Genomic DNA, 26,259 nt, shown 5'->3' on the forward strand with positions numbered 1-26,259 from the left:
TCACAGAGGTTGCACTGCCAGCAAATGTGAACATTCTTTAGATGCACTGACAGGCAGCTCCTGTGAAAACTGCTGTCAGTTCAGCTTCACAGATATTCAAAAGATATACGCACAGATGGAAGTCACTCAGACGGGAAAGAAGCTGTTCATTATCAAAAGCAATGAAACATGGATGGTGTGATGGGGTTGACACTAAAGTAGGCTTGTATAACGATTTATCTTCTAAGTTAAGAATAGATATTTGGCATTGGAGTTGTGATGACAGCATGAAGTCAAAAGGGCCGCATGACATGGTTGTGGTGTAGTAAAGATGGTTTAGGAAGTGGAGTTTGTTTGTCAAAGTTAGAATCTATGGCCCCGACCATGGCTCTGAAATATCAGAAGCCAAGTGTGCTGTGTATTGATAACGCCATGGCACTGTCTATGGTGCTGAAGTAGCAGATTTGTAATTGCAGTTTTTCCTCTTAGCCTTGTCTTTCTCTCAGTTTTCTTTTGGATTTATAATGTTGTTTAAACTATATACCATATATTATGGTGGCCGAGAAAGCTCGCCAGACTTCAGCACAGGAAAACACATACAAATAGACTAAACACAAGCAAATTAAGAACATATCTTCATTAATTTGACAACATGTGCACTTAGAAAAAAGATAATTGGTGTAAGGCAAGTGAGACGGGTGTGATTGCAGCTTCTCAGCCTACATACTCTATAGAGTAGTGTCACCATTATTAAAGTGAAAAGTGGCAATTTGGGGCCTGTAGTATTCCTATAATATTTCTGTGATCATCAGTCTTATTTGTGAGAACAGATATATGCGTGTTGGTGGGTAGTGAGGAGGGTTAGTCCCACCGGACCATCTCCTGTTAAAAAATTTACAAATCACCAGCTGCTTTCTACATAACCATATGGTAAAGCGTTCTGTATCCAAATATACAAATGCACATAAGCAACCACAGCTTAACACAATTTGGAGCTGATAACTACGACGGCAAGCTGTCAATCACTAGATTCCTTTTGCTTCTACTGAAATTAGGTCATATATTCCATTTGCTTTCTCAGTTTAATGTTAAATTTCACTTTTAGACCCGACATCTTCATGTGTTTGCAGAGTTAATTGCTTTTACGGGGGTGACCCTTTGATGAACTTTGGTGCTCAACATTAAAGAGAGCTCAAGCTAAAGGCCACGTTACACTAAACAGCAACAAAACAGAGGAAATAAGTCAAGGTTAAAGGTTGTTTTTATTGGGCTACATAATGAGCTGTGTCACCATACTGTAAAAAAAAAGGTACATCACCTGATTAACCTGAGAATAACAAATCACTGAGCACGTAGGGTTTTACTGTAAAAGCAACAGATATGTTATACAGAGCTGGTAATGGCCTTAATCTCTCTGTGTAGAAGCACAGTGGCATCTGTCTTGGTTCAACCTCTGTTGTATTGCCTTAAACTGCATGCGGTGCACTTAACTGCTTCTGTTATATATTGCTTTGTGACAGCAGTCATGTACAGGAGCCAAACAGCCTCTAACTATAGTGATTTGCAAGTCTTTTGCTCAGTCCAGTTTTATAGGAATATAAAATATCTATACAGAATAGAAATAACTTGAAGGTATCAGCTGACATAACCCAGCACCAATTAGCACTGAAATTTCTCCAGTTAAACAGTACCTGCATTCAATAATTTTTTTTACTCAGATCTAGAAAACTAGACTATTTGTATGGTTTTCCTCATAGCCATTTAGCCCAAGTGTTGAAAGCAATTCAATTTACTTATTCAATTTAACCGATCCACAACTGAGCATCCACTCATTTCACAAAATAAAAACCACCATATGCAAATTCCCAATCATTTGACGTCGTTATCGTCGTCACTGTCATCATCAAATCATCAAAGCACACAAAAAACAAAACCCTTTAACTTTAGACTACTTAACCATGTCACAGAGATTAAGAAAAAAAAATTTACAAAATGTGGGCAACAAATCCGGAACAAAGCCACATCACAGTCATGGCTCACCTGTGTCTCTACGTGTCTGACTAATTCAAATTCCAGTCTGACATTTTGGGAACTTCTCCTTTGCTTCCTCTTTGGTCTTTTTGCCACTGAATGTACCTGATCTCTGACACTCGTCTCACTGCTGCCTTTAGATCATCCAAATAAGTTTCTTTATCAGCAATACTTAGCAATACTTCAATACACAGGCTACTTTGTTCATGTGTACACAATTTACACGTTTGCTGGTAAACTGAGACTTTGACTCAACTTTCTCCAACAGCACTGCGGCATTTTACCTCACAAACTCTATTTTGGCAAAACTTCTTCACACAATAGCTCTGATTTGCGAATTATTACGTTTTTGACCTTGTTTTGTATCTTACACTGATTTAAATTAACATTAATGTCTGGTTTGCATCAGTTTTACTTGATATGCAAGACTGATAACTTTAGTAACATGGCACATTTACTTTAAAGGACATTTTTTTTTTCTAAGACATGTTGAGACCTTCTTACTTTGTTTTTACATCCTCATGGAGACCTGTCAGACCTGATAGTGAAATACACAAATAAACCTCTTTTGCATCTTGTACCTTGTACTAATATTAGTTGTTCTGAGAGTGTTCCAGGGACCTGCAGGGGACACGCACCAAAACTAACTGTCTTGCACTGTGTCAACCATAAACCCCATGTCCTATAAGGACATGTCCTATAAGGAAATATACTCACATCATTTCATCACACCGTTCAAATGAACCTCGGGATATTTAGGCGCCACTGACAGCAAGTGCCGCTGCCAGGGTCACTTCTAAACGCCGCCCCGACGGAGGAGGCAACGACTCGGTGGAGAGGAAACTTCAGAAGGCTGCTTCACTGCCTCACTATATGCTGTATAAATATGGGATCCCCCCCCGTGTGGATCACACACTTGACCAACTGCGCCGCGCAAGAGTGTGATGGCTCATTTGAATTCAGCGATCCGCTGTGGGTAGATGTGGTAGGCAGTTGTAGCCTAGTGAAGGGTCTCTGTGCGTGTGTGTGCAAGTGTGAGTGTGTGTGCGCGCGTGCATTTGTGTGAATATGCACTCCTAGAATAGAAAGCCAAAGGAAGAAGAAGGAAGAGGAGGAGGAGGAGGAGAAGAGGTGGTGGTGGTGGAGGAGGAGGAGGAGGAGGAGAACCGGGATCGGTTTAATCCAGGGTGAAGCCAATAGTCTGTAACAGATCGATGAGCACTTCGCGCGCCCTTTGTGGATTTTGATGGACGTTTGATTAGTGGATGTGATGCCCATATATATCATCGACCGAAAATTTCCCGACACATCTGGTAAGTCGCTCACGCATCCGAGCACTTCTTATAACACGGTGTCATCTGTGCATGTGTGTGTATGCTTACGCGCGCGCATCTGAGTGCATTATTTTGTGCGTGTGGCGCGTGCCGGCTCGGTGACACGGGGCAGCGTGCACCAGTTGATCATGCCAGCCCCCTTGGAATTCCCGACGTGCAACAGGAGATGAGGATCTGGCACGCATCTAACTGCGTCTCTCTCTCAGTTGTGAATCACCATGTGTGCTGCGGATGATTATTTTTATCGCTGGAGTTTTTAACACCTAGTTGTATTTGGTCATATCTGTCATATTATTTCACCGAAGTATCCTAAGCTGTGGTTTTCCTTCGCTCTACTCCAGCTGTATGAGCACTGGTGATATTTTAAGTTGTTACGTTCCCTTTAAAGTTAATTTTCCTATTCAATTCATGCTGCTATAAGGTTTAGGCATCACATGTCCTCCCTCAAAAATGAGTTTAAAGTGATTTTAGGCTTCATTTTGCAGCTACAGGCCCAGAGCTGAAATTTATAAGGTGTGTGTGTGTGTGTGTGTGTGTGTGTGTGGAGGCATTCCTTTACTTTTTCAAGTTCTGTTAGGTACATGACATGTTCATGGCTCACATTCATGTAGGTTTTTTAAAAAAGTGACTACTTGGTTCCATAGGCTCGTGTTAACTTGTCGTTGTGTGTGTGTGTGTGTGTGTGTGAGGACACATGGGTGTTTTCAGGTGCCTCAGTGAATGATGGGTTTAATTTTGAAGGGGTTTGTGAGGTCTCAAAAGAAAGGGGAACTTTTTTTATGTTTAATATATATATCATGACAGACAGACAGAGAGCAGAGAGAAGAACAAAGCAAGCCTTTCCATTTTTGGTGCTCCTTATCTTAAGACAGACACGACAGCACATACTTTCCGAAACTCAGGGGGAAAAAAAATAATAATAATAAAAAAAAATCCCTTGAGAGGCACATTATTAAGAAACAATGACTGCGTCCTGCAACAGGAGCAATAACATCAGCAGCAGACATGACAGCTCACCTTACAAATATAACTCACACTCATAGGCCTTCCTCCACCCCACAGAGCAACTTCATCATCACTGTCATGCACGTATTAGACTAAGCAATATTTTGTGAATGAGAGAATACCTGACTTTCAACATGCACAGTTCCTACTGTGTTGTAACTGGTAAGCAGTATGAAGGAGGGACGATGAATGAAAGGAACATACAGCAAGTGGTCCTTAAGATTCATACCTAACGTGCCTCAGCACATTGAGAGGGAGTCACTTAAACATGATTTAGGACCTCTCAGTGTCCCACTCAGTTTTTATGGCTTTCTTCCCCACCTCTCACTCTCTTTTGCGCATTCCTCGACTCCGTCTTCACGTCTCTTTTCCTTTTAAATGAATTTCGAAAGCGTCTCATTTCTTGGCATAGAACGTGCCAGGATTAGTGCGAATAAATATAATGTACAGCCTCTCCAAGCTGACACGCACAGTGGTTTTATTAGAGCTGTGGGACTGCTGTCACAGCGATGTGTCTGCAAAAAAAAAAAAAAAAAAAAAGTTCAAAGTTTTGAGCGTTTGTTTCTGTTAAACATAACTTATGTCATCTTCCTCTATCATCTTCTCTTTCTACACATTCAGTTACTCATTATACATCCATTTTCACTTGCCTTTTTTTTGCCTGTTGTAGAATCACACCCTTACAACACAAATTGTGCAGATGTAAACTTATCCATTACCACTCTCCTGTGGTTAAAATTATGACCTGTGGTGAAGTCATGCATGCTGTAGTGCAGGAGTGGAGTTGGGACAGCAGCTTGTTGAGAGCTGTGGTTAGTGTATGCAGTAATGGCCAATTACCAGGCTGGATAATGACTGTAACCTGGGGAGTTTACTGCACATCAGGCCGTTGTTTAGTCATGAAGAAGAATGATAGGGGATTTGACATTCAGCAGTTTATACGTAGGAGTGATGCATGTGGGTGTGTGTGCACTCTGTTGTGTGCCTGTGGCTGTCTGCTCGTTCAAAGAAACCTAAGAGACTTTGTCCTTTGGTCGAGCTGCACTCTCATCTCAGCCAGCGAGCTGAGAGACCCACCCATGTGCACGGGCGCTTCATGACACAAGCTTGTAAAAGTGTGTGTGAGATCATGGCTGTGGATGAGAGCATGAGTGTGTGTGTGTGTGTGTGTGTGTTGTTGGTAAAGGATTAAGGATTAATTGCCTTCAGAGATAGACTTAACTGCTTGCTACATGAACTTTGTAAAGTTCTCACTTGGCCCCAGAGAGGAAAGCAACACTGTATAGTGAGGAGCAGAGGAAAGGTCTCTCTTGTTTACCATTCTTCAGAAGTGTGTGTTTCTTTTTTTGGTTTGTTTGTTTGTTTGTTTTTGTCTGGAGTGTACTGCCACCAGAGGGTAAGACCATCCATTGTTCTCATCTCTTGCTCCAAAACTGGTTGAAAAAAATAATTCTGTTTTTCTTTTTTCTCATGTTTTCTTATCACTGCCATGTGTCTTTTTTTTTATCTCCCCGTCACTCTTTGTATTTTCTTTTTTCAGCTTGTAAAAAAAAAAAAAAAAATCTAGAGACTCAGCAGAATGTTTTCTTCATTGATGTCAAAATTAATATATTTCAGCTGAATCTGGTGTGTTGAAAACGTGCCAAAACCCTCACATATAAGAAACCACAAAGAGCAGGAGTTGTTCGCTTGATAACATCAAAGCTTATTTGATAACGAGAATTGGATTTGTTTTTTATGACAACTGACATGATGAAAATATGTCTGTTCAAGACAAATGCATAAATCTTTTAGTTCCTACACATTCTTTGGTCCAAATGTCAAGTATGTTCTCTTGTTTTTTTTTTGTGAGGGCTGCAACCAGAGATTGTTTTCATTAGCAATTAATCTATCCATTAATTTTTAAGTAAATCCATTAATCGATTCGTCTAATGCCAGAAAATCACCACCATCAGATTGATCACTTTGTCTAACAGTCTAGAACCAAAAGGTGTTGATTTTACAATCATATAAACCAGTGAAAAGCAGCACATTCTCATATTTAAGAAACTGCAACAAGAAAAGGTTTGGTGTGTTTGTTGGATAAGTGATGGTTAACTGATTATCTCTCTTGTTGCCGATTAATGTCCTGTCAGTAGGTTAATCGTTTCAGTGTCTGTGGATCTCCCTCTCTCTTCAGGTGAGTTGATACAGCCAGCAACTGAAGGAGGAGACCTGAGAATGACAGAGACCAACCCCCCCAAGTCGGCTAAGAAGCCCCGCTGGACCTCCTTGGAGATCGGCCTCATTACTATCGTCTCCTTACTCTTCGTCGTCATCGTCGCCCTCATCATCCTCTTTGCCACTCAGAAGACTGGTGAGTGCTGACGAAGGAAAACGTTTTTTTTTTTTTTTTTAGATCTTCATCAGACATTGAGAAAAACCAGAGGGATCAGAAAAAAAACGTGTCATATAATTAAAAGCTATTTTTGGCAGCCACTTGGCACAGAGGACATCCTCTTGTTTCTTCTGCCCATCAGTATCAGTGAACTTTAAGAACTTTACTTTTGAAGCTCGTCTCCTTCAAAGCACGCCCATACACTGACCATCACTCCAGTTGAGTTGATGGTTAATGGTAAGCACACAGAAGCAGAATAAGAGCATTTTCTTCAGGTAAACAGAAGACACTCGAGCTGTATGCTTTTAAAGCAGAGTGCAAAAGTAGAACCACTGAGCCAGAAAGAAGAATGCAATGTCCAAAGGTCATTTTTAGACTTTTCTTTGCGTTCTTGGACATTTTTACACAACACCTTATTTACCTCTGAATATTGTGCCGTTTCACATTTTAGAATTTGTGTAAATTATGAAGAAATGGATATCTTTTATCTTTCTTTAGATGTCATCAATTCATATAATAAGAAATGGATCATTTAAAAACAGTGAAATTGAACAGACAGGGTCGGCTCTACTTCCCTCGTCATGATAAACCGATCGATCCTGCTCCAGATCGATGTCACAATATTAGCACCACGTGGTTTTTCTAATCGGTAATATCTGGAGTGTTGTTGTGCTTGCCATTTGTACATGGATATCAAATTCATTAAACTGGTACATAGAGCAGGTACAAAGTCTTATTAATCACTGTTAAGTCCAGGGACAATAAATCACTGTGACTTGGTACAACAAAAGTTATCTAACATGAAAAATCAACAGCGCGGATCTGTAGATCAATTATTGACAGTGGAATAACTGTGAAGTTCAGCAGGCCAAGACCTGACAAACAGCCAGTCTAATGATAAATAAAAAACTGGCTGGGTTGGCAAATGAGTGTCTTGAGTTATTATTGTTTTGTACAGTCTTGTGATTGATAAATGTGTAAACTGCAGTGTCAGGGAGATGAGAAAGTTTAATGAACTTGTGTTGGCACTTAGCAGTGCATTCATCCGTGTACACACCATGTGCATTCACACGTAATGCATGAAGCAGTGTATTTAAGGTTATATGACATTTTACTGGTGTGTGTGTGTGTGTGTGTGTTCGTGCATGCATGTGTGTGCTGGTGTCAGTATATGTCAGATTGTGATTTAACAGTTTTGCACGTTAATTATTCCTGACGCAGTGAAAGCAACGCTGAGCAGTTTGATGTTTTATGCGTGTGAAGGATGAGAAGAGAAGAAAAGAATTGGAGGAAAAGGGAAAGAGAGGAAGTAGAGAATGAGCATTTGACATAATGAATGATGACTGCCACAATTCCACTGAGTGTTGATTTGTTTTGAATTTTCCTGTAGATGAAATCTGCACCACAGCCGACTGCACGCAGTCAGGTAAGCATTGTGTGTTTGTTTATTTCTGCGTTCCCTTCATTGTCTCACTCTAAAGGCTTTGATTTTTCACAGAGGCGGACAGAATTGGAAAATTGAGACTGCTGCAGAAGCCCGGGGATTTCAGACATACTTAGACAAAATGGCCTCTTCAGCTTTGAATATGTTGCGTCTAAGTCAAGCCAGTGGTCAAACAAACTGTTGCAAAGGCTTATAATTCTCAGATCACCTCTGAGGGACTCTACAAGAGAAAAGAGAAAAACTCGTAATGGCCATAAGCATAAATCTACAGCTTAAGCAAATCCATTAAGATTCATGTGTGCAGTGTGTGTGTTCAAAGCTGAAGTGTTTCGACATTTGTTGTGGAGCTTTTATAACTTTAATTGTGAACACTCTTTGACCACATGACTGCAGTAATAAACTGAGACTTGTATGTATCACACAAATGCATTTTTGGATAATTTCATAGCCTCTTGCTATAATTGCACCACCAGCGTCCTAACATTTCTTTTATTTACTTTTAATGCAAATAGCCTCTTAAATACACCATTATTCATTATCACTTCAGCAAAAAAAAATGTTTATATGAGTTCAATTTTCATGAAACCAAGGCCATAGTAAAGATTTATATGTCTACTTCTAGTTTCCAGAAACAGACGCCAATTAATTTCTGATGCATTTTCTGGGTGCTAATGTCCCAATTCAGTCAGATTTGACAGACAGCCTTGTCACATGAGATCTCTCAGCTGCCTCATGTAATTGCGGCTTAAAAATGTTTTCGAGTACTAGGGCAGAACTCAATTACTGCCATTATACTTTTTTTCATGTATGATATTTTAATGAACAGTTAATTACACCTTTTTTAAATGTTTTTGGGATACAGTATGTTATTACTGCTACTAGACAAGCATGACACATTTAGGCGACCATCAGAGTCTTAAAGGTACAGTAGGCGGTTCTGGAGAAGATAGTTGATCGCTGACTCTCAGTCCCAGGCCATCAAAAAAGTCTGTATTTGACAACCTGGGACTCAGCAATCACTTATCTTTCTTCAGATATGCCAACTGCACCTTTAGGGTGGTCTGTAATCTTAAATGGGTTTTTCAGTCATTAAAAAGATCAACTTTAAGATAATGAGATCAACACCACTTTCTTATCCATCCCTTCGCTACAGGGCTTCAGTCAGCAACCGGTTATCTCAGCTTAGCACAGACATTAAAAACAGGCAGTGGCTCTGTCTGAAGTCTACATCGCTAAATCTCACAAATGTTAGACAGCATATCTACACGTTCAACATGTACAAGGAAGTATAAAACTGAGACTTTGTGGCTTTATGAGGGTTATGTTCTAGGCTATTTAGTGGCCAGGCGCTATGACTTTCTTGAGTAAAAGTGTTACATGCAGCAGCTTTCGGTTTGTCTTCTCTAAGCGATTCTGGAGAAACATGGCTGTTTACTGAGTCTCATTCCTGGGTTGTCAAATTGCCACTAATCCTAAATGTCAATATTTACAATCTGCTAATGACATTCAGCAATCAACTCAGAGTCACCTGACATAACCTGAACTTATTCATCTTTAAAGGTGCTGTTGTAGGCAGCTTTTGTGTTACCACAGAGCCACTTTGCTGTTTCCCCATTTCCTGTGTTTATGCTAAGCTAAGCTGGGAATCTGTTGGCTACAGCCTTATACTAAACAGACACATATGTGAGTGATGTTGATTTTCTCAACTGATGGGATGAAAGCCAATTACCGTGGTTCCTAACATGGTTAAATGGCAGGCATCTCTGACTTCCTCTATATACTTATTAAACAGACTGCAGAACTGTCCAAAGAAAATAAGATTCTCAATGGTCGGAAGATAACTCACAAGTATATTATATACTAAGGCTTTTTATTTAATTAGTGTTAATTGATTTGACATTATTTTCCTATGTCCTGCTATGTATTGTAGTTACAGTATGTTACCTCAGCTTTGTTGCCTCTGTGTCTGTGCAGCATCTCGTCTCATTGAGAACATGGATGCTAGCGTGGACCCTTGTGAAAACTTCTACCAGTACGCCTGTGGAGGCTGGCTGAAAAAGAACATCATCCCTGAAACCAGCTCTAGATACAGCACCTTTGACATCTTACGAGACGAACTGGAGGTCATTCTCAAAGGTCAGATACCTACACACAGGCACATCCACCCACCCACACAAACATACACAAACAGAAAGAACACAGCAGACAGGCCTGAGATTTGTAAAAGATGTGGAAACCTGCGGTGTCTGTTGTGATTAGTCATAACACTGTATTTAATCCATGATTAAGAGTTGTAAAGCAACCCAGAACAGTAAGTCTTTTTCAGTCCACTTGCTCTGTGAGTACACTGAGAACAGCTTGATTCAGTTGCTCGAGAATATGAGGACTGCCCTTCAGGGACTGCAGCTCTATAGATATCACAGATGCCAGGGGAGTTTGGCTCCAGTACTACCATGTAACTGAGAGACTGTCAACAGAGCTGGCGTTATAAGTGTGTGTGCGTGTATATGTGTGGATATTGCTTTTAGGCTGTTTTCTAAAGACATCAACACATGATAGTGAGAAAAATCTCTATAGCAGGTTTGTATGGATGCGAGTGTGTCTTAAGTATTAGAGTCTTGTAAGTGTCCTTGTGGCGTGGTTGATGCAGAGAGGGTCAAGTTACACTGTGCATGTGTTAGTGCTTGTGAATGTGTGTGTGTGTATGAGACAGTCCATACTTCACCTCAAGTTGTCTGTGAGAAGGTCAGTCATGGGTGCTAAATCTTCAAGGGGCACACACTTTCCATGGACAACCGATACTCTTCATCTACCATAAATTTAAAATTTATATGCCAGTCCCTTTGACTATAATGAAGACAGCGTGAATTGGTTGCAGGAGAAACAGTGATTCAGAGGGTGAGAGAAATTGATCCTTAGCATGAAAGGAAAACCAGAGTTTAAAGTGCAGCCTGTCTTGTGGACTCAGATAATTTGCACCAGCCTTGAACAACTGTATCTTTCCAATCTCGATGGAAAAACTTGCAGTCTCGTGTCTTGGTGAAACGTTTTTCTGTTTGTTTTGTTTTTGCTGTCTGCCCTTGCATCACTGGTGACATGCAGATTATTTTAATAAAGATAAGCCTCAACATGGTCAGTCATGGATAGATTTGTTTGTTCAGTCCACAGTTAATATGCATGATGCTTAGTCTTTCATAGTACTTGCTCATAACAAATTATTGGGTGAAAAATACAGAGAACCTTTAGTCAACAAAATGTTAACTTTTTTTCTTAAACTTTTCATTTTATTTTCTTGTCTTGAACTTGTTCTTCAAAGTGACAGCTCTCACTGTACTCACTTTTTTTTACTCACAATTTCTTGATAGAAACCTTTTTACACATCGGTATAAAACTCATTAGAATTGAGAGATTGCCTGTAATATAGTGAGCATTCATTTCTTTAGCTTCTGTCTTTGTAATGCTCTTGCAGTCGTAAAAGTGCATCTTCATGCGCTCTGTGTGGTGTAATTATAAAAGTGTGTGTGGCTCTTATTCCTTTGCTTGAGTGTAATATATTTTTTTTTTGGATTCAGAAATAATATGAGATTTCGAATACTGAAAAGCATAGACGGCTGTAATGCATACATTGCTTTATAACAGCTTATAGCCCATCTGTTCGCCTCTCCTCTCCTCGCCATGGCAGTCTTAACACCCATAAAAATCACACAGAGGGGGGAAAAAGGAAAATAAACATTGCTCAACAAGGCCCCATTTTGAACATTTTGTTACTGTATGTGCATTTACGTACATAGCATGTCCCTGTGTGAGTGTCTGGCGTCATTTCACACTTTGTTGTATTTTTACTGAGCAGATTTATCTTGAAGTCTTACGGTTATATTTGCTCCTTGTCTGGAAGAGAGAGAGAGAGAGAGAGAAAGAGAGAGAGAGGAAAAAAGAGAAAGATACACAAATACAACTGATGGTGAAATGCAAAAAGTTGCTGTTTTAGAATGACTGATTTATGTGCTCTAAATGTTGAAATTACTGCAGGAAAGAATGGCGCAGTAAAAGAACTGCTCCTAATCCTTCAGTGGCTTAAATCCAGTCAATTGGAATGTCTCTGCCAGTTCTGTATACACACATGTTCCAGTCTACTTTGCGTGTAGATCTGTCTGTTTAAGATTGTACTTTAGAGTCTAAACCGAAGCATGCACGCAGTTTGTTTTTCTCGAACATTTACAGTTGTTGTACTAGCTTTCAGAGTTTCATTTTTCCTTATGACTTATTCATGTCAAGATGGAGGGCCTCAGCACAGTTGTGACCTCTGCTCTGGAGGTGACATCAAACATGCAACCTCTGATCCCGAGGCTGGCTGCTGCCGCCTGCTTGGATACCACCCGCCCGCTGATGGACAGATTCTTTTCTTGTCAACACCTTCAGGGGCCTAGAAACACCTGGACACTGCAGCGCTCTAGGCTCCATGACAGCAATAAAAAAAAAAGGCTGCGTGCACGTGTTTGCACGTGTATAGCTGTGTAGATTTGTGTTGCTTGTAAATGCCTAGGATTGTTCTCCGCTGCTGTAAAAGGCCATAAATGATTCATTATGAGGATCTGCACACTGATTGTGACTGCAGCTTTGTGTGTCGGTGTGTGTCCACAATTGCGTGAGTGTTTTATTTTTTTTTTTCACTTCCTCCTAGGTGTAGCATACTGTGTAATAATTTGCCCAATTGACCGTGAGCATTTTAATTACCAACTGGTCTATGTCAGGATGAAAGAGGAATAAAAAGAAGAACAAAAGGATTAATGTTGGGGTGAAATGAAAGAGAAAAGGAGAGTGGTATAAAGGAAAAGATAGGTGAAATACACACCATGGGGTGGGCTTTGAGGTGAAGTGAAGACAAGCGTTGAGGATAGGTCCGAAAAAATGAAACAGCCGACAACCCCAAGCTGCCCTTGTGCACGAGCACGTGCATGTGACTTTTCTAGTGTGAGTTCTTCTGTATTACAAGAGGGGCTTCTTGCATGACTCCAGATCTACAACTCATTGCACAGAGATAAGGCGTGTGACACACGAACCAGCTTGTTTCTTTTAGAATTTATCATCACCCAAAGCGTTGAAGCATGTCTGTGATGTCAGAAAAGTGTTCAGATGGAATATGTTTGGCATGTGGGCCTGTCATGAGATTTGATTTGACCTGCCAGATGTTTCTGGCAAAAAAAAAAATATTAAAAAAATATATAATATAGATTGCTGTGCATGCTATTTTATTTTTTGTGAGGTAAACATAATCTCCATTTCGGATCCCAAATTATTATTTTTCATAGCATTGCGGGCAGAGTGACACTTTGCACGGGACCTCAGGTCAACTGAGGAAATTTGAGATCCATTGAATTGCAAGACAAAATTGGTTTTTGTGGCCCACCATTAAGTTTTCAGTACTGGTCCTCCTAGAGTACCTCTGGTCTATGACAAACAGGACCTTAGAGACTAAATTTCTGTTTTTTCTATGATAACAATAACTGAAACAGAACTTATGTCAACACTGTCAACCCTGTGACAACGCTGAATACAATGAGACTTTTGAAATAAATGGTTTGTTCACATGACCTCCCTGATATCAAAATTCCACAGAGAACCATTGCACAACACCGTAAATATTGTATTTCTCATAAACATATCAAATAAAGATAGCAGACCAGAGATTTGTGGCCAAGTAAAATAGTATGAATATGAATGCAGCAAGTCTTGGCCAACAAAAGTATATTTAATAAAAGTCCCAAATCGAACATGTTTCCCCTGCTAGGATGCTTATGAATAACAGGAACGAGTTTAGACCTCCACCAAGGTAATAATCTCCCCTGTTAGCAGGCACACAGCCAACATTGTACTGGGTACACGACAGAACTTTTTTAAGCATTAAGACAAGCCAAGAAGCATTACTTTGACCGACAACAGGGTATTGACTGAAAGCCAAAGTCTGGCTTGATGGCAGTGCCAGGACCAGGCTGGGACAAAAAAAAACTTGCCCGGCATATTTGGCCCAGACCAGAACCCCCAGGATTGGTTGAACACCACAATCCGTGTGGTCTCCTTAAATATGTGACTGTAATATTCTCCCAAAGCATGGCAGCAGCAGCGGAAACTTATTATTTTAGATATATTATACAGCCTTTTTCACATCTTTATCAAAGGAAACCTTAGCTTGCTAGACCAGTTTTATTAATAGTATGAAACAATATGGACCTAGGCCACTTAATCATTATTATGAATCCCACTGTTTTTCCTGTATGACATGTCCCACTCTTACTTACTTCATTTCAACTTCATTTGTTTGGATGGGAACAGAATGACCCATCCTACTTGTTCTCTGATTAGGTAGGATTTGTTGCCTTTATTGGCTAGGTTGGTTAGTTTTGGACATCAGGACTGATGATTGGTTAGGGTTACAGCAAGAGTGTATTCATAGTTCATAGTTTCAAGTCAGTGAGTTAACGGTGTGAGTCAAGCATAGAGGCTGTTTTCTATAGTTGTGTTTGCTTTTTCATGCAGTGGTTTTATAAAACGAACAGCCAGAAGTGGTGCTAATACAGCAAATTGGAGACTCCAGGAAACACACCGACCTCTTCAACTGTCACAGTTGTGTCTCTGGGCTAGTCAGAGTGGACAGGCCAAGTGTTCAGAGGGCACACTGCCCCTCTACGCATGCTTGGAAAAACAACTGACCCAACCTGGACTTGCCTTACTTGTTTTCGCCAAGGTGGGGTTTGCTGCCGGGCTGCCTCTCCATTTGCCCAATACCCAAACTGTGCTTTCTTCGTAGTCCAGATACAGCACCCTCCGACAGTGAAGAGCTGCTTCGGAGGAGGAATGACCCCGATACGCTGCTGCATGCTGCTTCCAGTTTATCGTTTCAACTAGACCCTCCTTCTGCTCAGTCTGGCGGCTTTCCTGTCAGACACCTGCTCCTCTGCTTGGCAGTGGTCATGGTCAACCACCTCCCCTCCTCGCACCTGCTGCTGCAGGTTGTGAGTGTTTCTGTCACTCTGGATATTGAAGCTATTAGTGTGGCCCCTGCAGCAATCACACCTGTGATTTTTGCACATTTGGCAGCAGCCACATCGAGATTCTTAGTCATTAGCAATTTCATTTATTTAAATACCAGTTTTAATTTTATTGGCCATAACTCACCTACTTTGCCATTAAACACGATGTAGATTGAGGTGCACCTGAATGCACCAAAAAGTCTGTGTGTATCAAACTCTGACATAGACGGCAGAGGACATGAAGCAGTACACCCATAAATGACACCAAAATGCAGGAGGGATTTTCAGCCTAAACATCTACCCATGTGGTAGAAGCTTTCAAGAATTTGGTGGCACATAATCAAAGTGAGCAGAAGACAGCTCGTTGGAGTCCCTGTGTTGCAGAGGTGGTGGTGATGGTGGTGAGCTGCCCAGTTTAACTCTTAATCATCACGTTCCTGAAGTGTCAGCTCATTTTTGGTTTCAACTTACAGCTAGTGTGTGTAATATACCCTGTGTAATGAAAGTCTCCTTACGTTGGGTGTATGAAAACAATACAATTGAAATGGCTGGCGGAACTAGAGGCAGTCAAGGATAAAACGGCAACACAAGGAGGAGAAAGTCAAAATTCAAATTCGGTATCATGCTGAGTGGTTTGGTTCAAATGTACGCAATGTCTCAAGCAAACATCAGGTGGCACAAAATCCATTCTCAAATAAATCCAAACACACACATGAAGAGAGAGAGAGACTGTGAGTGTGTGTGTGTGTGTGATAGAGAGTGAGAGGGTAATCCTTTGCTATGGTTAAACATTAGCACCAGGCAGTCAGTAATCCAATCACACACACATGATCTGTGCCCTTTTGCAGGAAGCGCCCTGTGAAGGGTCTCTATCTCAGGACGTCATTAAAATTGAACGAGCACATAAATAGTGCACACATGGTAATTAGAAAATGGGAGGATTAGAAAAGTGAAAGGGTGGAAAGAGACTGAAGTGAAATGCGGTCATGCAAAGAGTGTAAAAAAAGGAGAAATAAAGGAAAGAAATGACTCACACCGCTGGACCAGTGAAAATGATACTGAATTAAATATGGAATATTTTGGGGCTCTTTGACTGAATGACAGTCGAGTGGGTTTTCCTTAAATTAAGTAGGAACACATTTTTATCAGACAAAATGATCTGGTGTGACATTAAATGAAATCAAAGACTAAAAGAAGTGATAAACTATCTTAAGTATGCTAACTACTTTATCTGTCTTTATTGTGACTGGTATGTCAGTCCCGAAAATTACCTAGAAAAAATAAAAAAAATCTAATTTTCTTCAACTTTATCTTTTGATCCCAGCTTATGGTGACAAGAGTGATGTGTCGCTGGACTCAGGGGAGAGTTTCCTGTCAGTTGGCTGTGTAATTTAAGACCAATCCTTTTTCCTGTATTGATTCTGGAGTTGCACTGAGATGTGGAATATATCCTCAGATCTCCATGCAGCTTTTTAAAGATGTAAATTTAGAAGCGACAGAAAATAATGAGGCCAATTTACTGAACGAATCTGAAGAGGCTGCAAATGAAACATATTGTTTGCTCCTAATAAAGGTGGTGGTTAATTTCGATCTCCACCAATAGGGGCACATGTTTAGATGGTTTCTTATTCCCTTTCCTGTCAAGGGTTTTATGAGAAGATGGATGTTACAAATTTGCTCGACTTCTCTAAACCTTTTTGGAACACTTTGTAAGTTGTTTATTTAATCTGTACAAAAATGTCAGCACAAAAAAGAAGTGTAAAATTGACATTTGAAGGGTTATGTGCTTCTGGCCCTGGCGAAGAAACAGTCCAGCAAAATAATCCTCTGTAAAATGGTGAGTTGTCGATTTTACACTCGTTTTTTGCAATGTTTAAACAAACCTGATACAATATTTTGATAAGTGAGCTTTAGAGGTGCTGGTAGATGGATTTTGTTACCTTTGGACAGAGCTAGACTGTTTTCAGGCTTGCCAACCAGCTACTGGATTGAACCGGCAAATATGACAGTGGTGTAGACGGTATATTTTTTTTTATTTAACTCCATTAAGCATATTTTCTAAAATATCAAACTAAGCCAAGTTCTCATCCCTAGTTGGATATCTTTCATTTAGAGATTTAGATTAAATGATATGAACTTGTGCACTTCTCTGAAAACTACTTTAGTTTAGTTACAGAATATCACATAAGTCACATAATTTATTTTGACACATCATTGCGAGAGTGGGAGGAATAGTTTCAGTCAGGTTTGGTTAGACCTGTCTGACAAGCTAAAGGTCTTATGCAAATTTAATACAAACTTAACACATGTTCTTGTATTGTTTAAAGAATAGATACGCGTGAGCTGTTGATTCAGTCATTGTGACTGATACATGCACAGCAATGGAGTATTTCGAAATATGATAAAAACAAACAATTTTACAGATCTCAGTTCATTTCCCTCATGTAGCAATGAGCATTTTGTGCAATGTGGGCACATGCATGTCATGTGAATACATACAGAAACCAAACGCAGAATTCTGACATGGTTGAAGTACAAACATTCAATAAATGTTTGTGCTCTGACATTGAGTGAAACATCGGACATTGGAAAATTAACTGTTCCTTATGTGCTTAGAAGGAAACAAAAAAAATGTATGAATTAAAAAGCAGGAAAAATGACAAAATGCTTATTTTCCATGGCCAGAAGCAAAATGTTGTCCCCCCAAAAAGGTTATATATCTTACATAAATAAATGATTATGTTAAGTTTCAGCAAAGACTGGACTTCAATAAACAGACTCGGACAAAAACAACTGTTACACAAAGTCTTCACTGAAGCTTGTTTCAAAGATAATTATAACGAAATCAAGTCCTAACACATTATTCTGGTTAAATATTATTATACATAATGGTTTGTTTTTTCAGTTCAGTTTAGCCTGTTGTACCACTGATCCATGACCAGTCGGATTTCAAGGGAAGGGATCACATCAAAGCCCTACCAGATCTCTCGTGAATTAAACAACAGCATGATGTAAATCACGATATCCGGAGTTAACTTGCTGTGCTGTCTCAGTTAGGAAATGAAATAGCTATAGGTATGTTTTGAGGTATAGTGCTGTGGTACAGGCACAGTTTTTTTTTACGTTTTGTACTGAATGACGAACCATTAGATCGTTTATGTTGAAGCTGAGCTGAAACCTGAGATGCCTGTTGAGGAGGTGTGAGGTTTCTCTTTTTTTTTTCGAAGGACAAAAGATGCAGTGTATCTAACACTATCACAACAAAACAACTTCTATTCATTATGATGATTTTAAGAAAAACACCAAAATTAGCAGGTGGGTGTTAGCTGAACTTGCATTATCTCAACAAACTCATTCTCGCGCCCAAAGTTGCATAAAAGCATGAACAGATCCTGAGGGAATGGCTGCACTTTGAAGCTACGATACAGAACTGTGTACCTTCAGGCAGCACGGGAAAAGTGTACTGTTGGTTGCATTCTCCTCCCCCTCAGTTGAATAAGTTTACACCCCTTCACTTATCACTCATTTTGATTAGCTGTCTACCTAGAAATAGTACCTAGCCTGGGGCAGAGTTAACTGGCATCCATATGCCCACAACAGGTGTTGAAGAGGCAATGAACTCCGGCAATAAAACAAGCAACGGTGTTCACTCTTGTTTTCAAATGGCCCTTTACTGCCTTTACTGCCACACGTTCAGCTTTACTGCTTCTTGATTTCTTTCCCCCTGTACTTTTTTATTTTTTAAATTTTGCTTTGACTTCCCTGCTTTGAGGTCACAGGCTTCACCTTAATTACCGCTCACATGCTGAGAATCCAATTTATGGTAACCAGAGATTTAAAAAATGCATTGCATAGTGTCAATCTAATTTGTGGTTTATGGGACAGCGTTGAGCTCTGCAACAAATGACACAAATGATCTTAATCAACCAAATGAAATGATTAATTGCACTGAAAATAATAAATAGTTTGTGTTTAATTATTTATTCAGCCATTCAAAGCAAAGGTTGGCCATGCACATACAAGGGATCATTTTGTGATCCTGTACTGGTGTACTAACTATTTTTATGCGTTTAATACATTTGGTAATAAAATGTTTTAAAAAATGTTTAATCTTTTAAAAGTTGGCAAGTTGACTTAATGTTTGTTGATTAATGGTAATTTTAGAATTCAGAATTTAGAATTCTAGGATTTTAGAATTATTCTAGAATTTAGAATATTAATTAAAATATTAAATTAAGAATATGGAATATTGACCAAAGTCTTCTTGCTCTTGTTCTTGTTCTCTGAACAAAATTTTACCAATTTAAATTTTTCAGTTTTGTACACACTAAGTAAGAGCTGTCATTTGAAAAATATACAATTCTTCATTTGTTCTTCAAGAACCATAGCTACATACTAAGAAAATATAGAATTAAATTTTTATTTGTTTCCTATTATTTTCATTCAGATTTTTCCCCATTAAATGCATTTGTACATCTTCATCTTCTTCCTTTTTGCCCCTTTGAATAACATTGACAAAAATGTCATCTTGTCTCTGATCACTGGTTGCTCTGCTGCTGCATTTTGAAATCATCACCTTTTGACAAGCATCATGCTTTAATAAAACTGATCGAATCCTTCTGGATGACACCTAGATTGTACCTTGAATGCAAAATGATGAAAAGACTTGCACATTGTACCTAAAGTTATATACACACCTCTTTCTTTCTCGTTCCCTCTGTCTACTTGTACACTCATTCATTAACCTGTTTATCTTTCTGCCTGTGTCTTTTTCATTCATGCTTGTTCTGTTTCTGTGCTCTATTTGTAGGTGTCCTTGAAAAAACAGTGGAGGGGGAAGCCGCTGCTCTCACTAAGGCTAAGACCCTTTACAAGTCCTGCACCAATGAGAGTGCGTCAACAGACATCAGATCTCACACAGACTATTTCTTTTTATATCTTCTGTTATCCCAAAGTGAACATTTTTTCATACTGTCATCAAAGGTTCTCTTGTTCAGTTTATTGCAGTGTCAAACTATCATCAAACTTGTAAAAAAAATACACATTACTTATTAGCTTTAAAAGTAAGAATTATTTTCTTTTAGCTTTACTGGATTATGTAATGCAAGTTAATGCTTCCTTCAAACGCATTTTGGCTTAGAAGTCACATCAATAAACTCCTAAAATGCACCCAAATTTGCATAGATTAGTGATGTTTAAAAAATGGTACAAAGCTTGAATAATAACAACTTTCTTTTCTTTGAATTTTGACTGGTAATAAAACAAAGACCCAGTTTTAAAAGCACTTTTTTGCTTGTTTGTACCAATGCTCCATTTAAGGTTTAATTGAGCACAGAGGTGGGGCTCCTCTGCTTGACATGCTACCAGATGTGTTTGAGTGGCCCATAGCTGTGGACAACTGGGAGACCATTTATGGTAAAGTATTATTTTCCACTGTCACACACAGCAGATGAAATGCAAAGGCACTTCTTTCAGGCTTACTTTGCCTTCCTCCTCCGTTCTTTAGGCAAATCGTGGAGGTTGGAGGACGTCATCGCCAAGCTGAACGAGAAATACGGAACCCAACTCTTGGTTAACTTTTTTGTTGGCACAGATGACAGGGACTCCAATTCGCACATCATTCATGTAGGTGTGCAACTGCTAGAAAACCCTTGTCTCTCTCACTGCTTCATAGACCCGTATTCATGCTATCACACATCATATCCGTCCAGCTTGAAAATAAACCACCCACCAATTTCTTCACATCTCCTTAATTTGGCAGTTTGACCAGCAGACAAGCCTTGGCCTCTTGTCCAGAGATTACTACACGTGCACCGGACCCTATGCAGAGGTAGGCTGCGCACACACATGTATACAGATACAGATGCGCACACACGTAATATAATTGAGGCTTTCAACTGATGCACAATGAAAACAACTCCATATGTTCATTCAGTCCAGTGCCACTGAGTCTGGGCTAAATGTCCCCTGGAGTTTGTTCCAGGAAACATTGCGCCCAACAAAAAATGGGGCCATCAGCTGAAATAATAGTACCTTAATTGACTTTGTGTTTATTTCTACATTTACATTCATTTGCAAGCACGTGTGTATTATGATAAATAAAACCTGTAAGGCAGTAAGTGATGAAAATCAAAGAGGCAAAAAAGAACAGATTTAGTTGTGTCTCAGTCCAGACCACATGTTTGCGATTAGAGCAGACATCCCCTGCTTGCTCTGGTTTTACTTTACAATGTACCATGCACTCTTAATTAATATGCAGAAAGCAGCACTCAGCCACACTCAGCCCGAGGCAGGCTGAGCATATGTGTGTTTGTGCGTAAATCCATGTTGTCGAATCTGTTTTTTAGTAAATGGTTATATCCAAACCAGTCACCTCCTTTCTTTCCTGTTAAAGTCAAGTCACTGTAGGAATATCATGAATGAATGTGTGTTTGACAGGCGTGTCGGGCATACGAGCAGTTTATGTTTGACCTGGCTAAGCTGATCCGCACTGATCGAGGATTGGCCATCAATGAAACTCGCATCAGAGAGGAGGTGGCACGAGTTATGGACCTGGAGAGGGACATCGCCAATGTAAGTGTGCATTCACACTATGCAATTTCCCAGCAGAAGCCTAGATAGTTGGTTAGAAGACAAACTGAAGTAAGGAAACCGTGTTTTCCAGCACCAGTGCCAAATGATTTCTGACAGAATGACCTTCTACTCTTCCATGTGTAGTAAAAACCTCTAGCCTCTCTGTGAATTTGTGGCTCCAATCAGGAGCAGCTTCTCAAGGAACACAAGCCCTTAACCAGCCTGATCAGTACACAACAACTTTGCTCAGACATGAACAGGTTTCCACAGTCCACGTTTGTCATTCTGTGCTGGCCTGCTCTGTTCGCTGCCATGCTTCACTTACTCTCCACTCGCCTGCTGGTTTTTACAAGGCTGTCACTATGCAAGCTCTGACATTTACAGACCTGAAACCTCTTGAAACTCCAAACATGTTTGTTGTTGGTGGACCTGCGCTGTGAATTGTATATGTGTTTATCACGAAACAGGAGGTTTATGATGTGACAGGATTCTTAATTTTCAACTTCTCTGTCTTACATGCCACAAGGCTACTGATACTCCAGAGGACCGTAACAACCCGGTGTTGCTTTACAACAAGATGGAACTGGGTGACCTTAATGCTAACTTCACCCTTGAGGTTGAATTGCAGGTAGAAATGCATTCTTTATATGTCAGAATTAGTTACTTTTTGTTCGTCGTCCTTCCTCTTTCTCATGTTGTTTTCTCACACATGTCTGTGCTTGACTTGTCCTGAAGACATTTGACTGGACTTACTTCACGGCTAAGATAATGGATACAGTCAACATCAGCGTTCCTGACACCGAGAAGATTATAAACTACTCCCCCAACTATTACAGAAGACTCAACCTCATCCTGTCCAGATACACCAAGAGGTCTGGTTGTGTGATTCTGCTGTCGTGTGTTGTGCCTGTTTGTTAGAGTCTGTTTGTGGGGGCGAGAATGCACTGCATGCAATGAAAACAACTCCTCACCCATTACTGATTTAACGTAGCTTCGTGAGAGCAAAAGAGTTTCTCTGAACATGCTTCCTCTCTTTGCAGGGATCTGCAGAATTACATGGTGTGGCGTTTTGCTATGAACATGGTGGTGGGCCTGAGCAGAGCTTACAGGGACACCAGGAAAGCCTTCCGCAAGGTACACAGCCAGGATCGTGACACTGAACCCGTGTATAGTTAAACAGAAAAGCCAACTAAAGTTGAATTTTAGAGATGGATACCACTATCAAAATTTGAATGTTAAACTTTCTGTGGACTGCCATTTGACTTTTCAGGAAAAAATATGTACTGTATTGATGTCAAATAATTTGTTGATCCAATTTGCATTGTGCAATGAATTGCACATATGTTGTTTGTCAGTATAAAAGACAAATTTTGTACATTTTTGTACAATTTGTACATCATGAAAGTGAATGCTGAAGTAAAAGTTTCACTGAAACTTAAAAGAGTTTGACAGACCCAGCAGTTGCATAAGAAGCACTGTCTTGCTTAACAATGACTAGCTAGCTGTTGGAAACAAGAAACTCTCTTCTTGAACAGCTAACGCTGAGTCTAAATGAGACTTCCCTGTTTTAATGACAAACTGTGACTTTCTTTAATTGCAAAATTAAAAAAAATAAAATAAAATGCATAATTCACAGCACCACTAATTCCGGATCAAAAACAAGAACCCCAGGTATTGGACAAGTCAGACTTTGACATGTTGATTAAGGGATCAGCAAATCATAACTTATTTTCGGGGAACATTAATGTCTATTAGATTTTTGTGGTAATTCATCCAGTATTTGAAATAAAGATGTCAATACTGATTGTGGCGTTAGATAAAAAGTCTCTAAATCAGCGGGATTCATCTTGTGAGGACGATGAGTGTTTGCGCACCATTCCATGGCAATCCATCAGTAATGTTGTATTTTAATCTGCACTGAAATGGTGGACATTGCCAAGCATAGAGCCATGCTGCAAATAAACTTTCCAGTGCCTTGTTGAAAAAACTACATGTTTCCAAATGTTTCTGCACTACAGTTTCTGGCCACAAGATATCAGCTGGGCTCCAATAAACACCAGATGTTTATTGTTTCATCTTCCGCATTTATAACTCTTTCTAATCCTGATCGCGTTCATAATGCATATTTCCCTTCTGCCCTATTTCTTACAGTCCTAAGTGTTAAGGTAATGCATAATGGAGGCACAAATAAAGAATTGTCCTGAGCCTCTTTAACCCAAGATGCTGACTGGTTTGTCTTGCATCTTTCACTGATTGGTGCCTTGTTACTTCCTCCGCAGGCTCTGTCTGGGACAACGTCAGAGGCAGCAGTGTGGCGACAATGTGCGCTTTACGTCAACAATAACTTGGACAATGCTGTAGGACGACTATATGTGCAGGAGGCCTTCTCTGAAAAGAGCAAAGAACTGGTCAGTAGTGAGGGCGGGGGGCTTTTCTTCAGATTATTAGATTGTATTTAAATTAGATCTAGGATAACAGAGTTGTTGCAAACTAATTAAATATGTACTACATTCACTTGTTTATTGACATTTGGAACTGCCGCAGTCATAGGGAGTCATAGAGATGAATCTGCAGGGCATATGTTTTCACAAAAACAGTGTTTATGTGTATATACAATTATATATACAGTATGAGAGCATGTGTTTCAGTCATATCACATTTCAGTGCGTTTTTGTATCTCAGCTATGTTTTTTTGTTAGCCTTGTGTCTTGTGTTTCCACCACAGCACTGTATTTTTTGCGTGCACCCATTGAAAGCAGCTAAACAAGTGGTCCTTGTTATTATGCCCACACCACCCACACTGTAAATCTCAACTCTGGGCATGTGTGTGTGTGTGTGTGCTTTGGCACATGACTGTGTTTATTTGAATCAGACTGTGTGTATGACTGTGTACATCTGTCGTAATGCTTAGTGTCTCACACATCGTAAAACCTCTTGTCATCCTCTGGATTTTTTCCCATTTCAGCATGTGTGTGTGTGTGTGTGTGTGTGTGTGAGTGTGTGGGCAAATGTGTCACTGTGTGTGATATATCAACATATCAACACCCCTTTCCCTGGTCCTACATATGTGTGTGAACGTGCAGGGTTGACCTGCAGCTGCCAACCGTATCTCCACCACAGAGATATGTAAGAATGATCATCAGTGGAAAATAACTAAGTATATTTACACAAGCACTATAATTGAGTTGATTTTAGAGTTCTGATTTTAGACTTCTTGTGAGTAAATAAAGAACTTAAAATTAGACCTATGAGCAACTGTAACAGTAGAATACCACTTACATTTGATGAAACTATGATAATATATGATAATCTAATAATATAACAGTATATTGCTTACTGTGGGATTTTTTTACATGTAATGAATATTTTAATCTTTGAGTATTGAGAGGATGTTATGAGCATATTAAATCAAATTCAGTTGCTGTGGGTAAGTGCATTTTTAAAGCAAACTATCATCATACATACAAAGGTAGTAGGCTCATGTGTGCATATAAATCCTGAATTTGATCCATGTAAATTATATTAAAGGATTTCACATACAAATACAACGCATTATGCGCAACCACAGACATCTATGCATGTTCACAACACACACGCCCTTGCACACACATGCTGCATGCTAAAAGGCTTTTGGAGAAGCCTCATCAGTGAGGCTCCCTGCTGTTTTGTGGTGAACCACAGCATGTTGTCCAAGTGGCCATGCAGTGTGTTAGCGAGGGGTCTGCTGATATGATGAGATGCTGGAATGTCTGTGTGTTCACAAAGCACAACTGTGGTTAGAGGGATCTGGAAGGGTGACCTTCACTGCCACTGCTGTTTTTAATTTTTTCCCTCCTTGCTTTGCTTTCATCCTTTTTTTTTTATTGTCTTGGTCACTTTTTTTGTGGATAATTCTAAATTATTCTGTTTTTGTTTTGTTTGTGGAGACAATTAGCTTCTTTACTGTCTGATAATGGTGATGGTACAGCACATGGTTTGCACAGTATTATGCCATCGTGGTGGCGTCAGTCAGTCTGTCTCTCAGTCAGTCTCTTTTTTCTTTTATTCTTCTAAATTCTGTAACTAAAGAGCAATACATTTACAGCAAGGATTCCACCTGAAAAGTGAGTTTTTAATACAGATTTTAAGCACCTTGTTGTGCAAATTTGACTATAAACATAGAAAATCTCATCATCTTGACACCAGTGCAGTTGCGCCAGTTTGTTCTGTGAGGAAAAGTATGCTGCTGTCATAAAAGTATTTGTTTATTGGCTACATCAGTATTGCATAGTTTGTTTGTTTAATATATTATGGTAATGGTGGGACATTAAGCTCAAGTACCTCTTCTATCATTTAGAGTTATGACTCTGGATCATTTCAGTAACACAAAATTCAACTCCAAGCTGCTGGGTGCATCCATAAGCAAATTTAAATATTTAAAGGTCCGAAGATGCAGAATGTAAATCAGTAGCGTTATCAATAATGAATCCGCAAATTTGCATCCAGTAC

General features: G+C 39.6%; 1 protein-coding gene across 2 annotated transcripts in view; it reads left to right on the plus strand.

The window, feature by feature from the left end:
- Nucleotides 1-3,177: 3,177 nt before the first annotated feature.
- LOC124059369 (neprilysin-like) overlaps nt 3,178-26,259 on the plus strand; it is a 32,102-nt gene continuing 9,020 nt past the window's right edge. The window contains exons 1-13 of one of the 2 annotated variants that reach the window (XM_046389309.1): nt 3,178-3,323; nt 6,529-6,705; nt 8,117-8,152; nt 10,145-10,306; nt 20,009-20,089; nt 20,518-20,613; nt 20,705-20,823; nt 20,960-21,028; nt 21,637-21,771; nt 22,298-22,399; nt 22,507-22,643; nt 22,812-22,905; nt 24,051-24,179. In XM_046389309.1, the coding sequence (XP_046245265.1) occupies nt 3,281-3,323; nt 6,529-6,705; nt 8,117-8,152; nt 10,145-10,306; nt 20,009-20,089; nt 20,518-20,613; nt 20,705-20,823; nt 20,960-21,028; nt 21,637-21,771; nt 22,298-22,399; nt 22,507-22,643; nt 22,812-22,905; nt 24,051-24,179 (1,380 nt within the window). In that variant the 5' untranslated portion in view covers nt 3,178-3,280. Of the gene's footprint in view, nt 3,324-5,488; nt 5,746-6,528; nt 6,706-8,116; nt 8,153-10,144; nt 10,307-20,008; nt 20,090-20,517; nt 20,614-20,704; nt 20,824-20,959; nt 21,029-21,636; nt 21,772-22,297; nt 22,400-22,506; nt 22,644-22,811; nt 22,906-24,050; nt 24,180-26,259 lie in introns of those variants that run through there. The other variant, XM_046389310.1, reaches the window with a different exon arrangement.

The sequence above is a fragment of the Scatophagus argus genome, chromosome 5 (assembly GCF_020382885.2).
Source record: "Scatophagus argus isolate fScaArg1 chromosome 5, fScaArg1.pri, whole genome shotgun sequence".
In the NCBI taxonomy this organism is placed as follows: domain Eukaryota; kingdom Metazoa; phylum Chordata; class Actinopteri; family Scatophagidae; genus Scatophagus; species Scatophagus argus.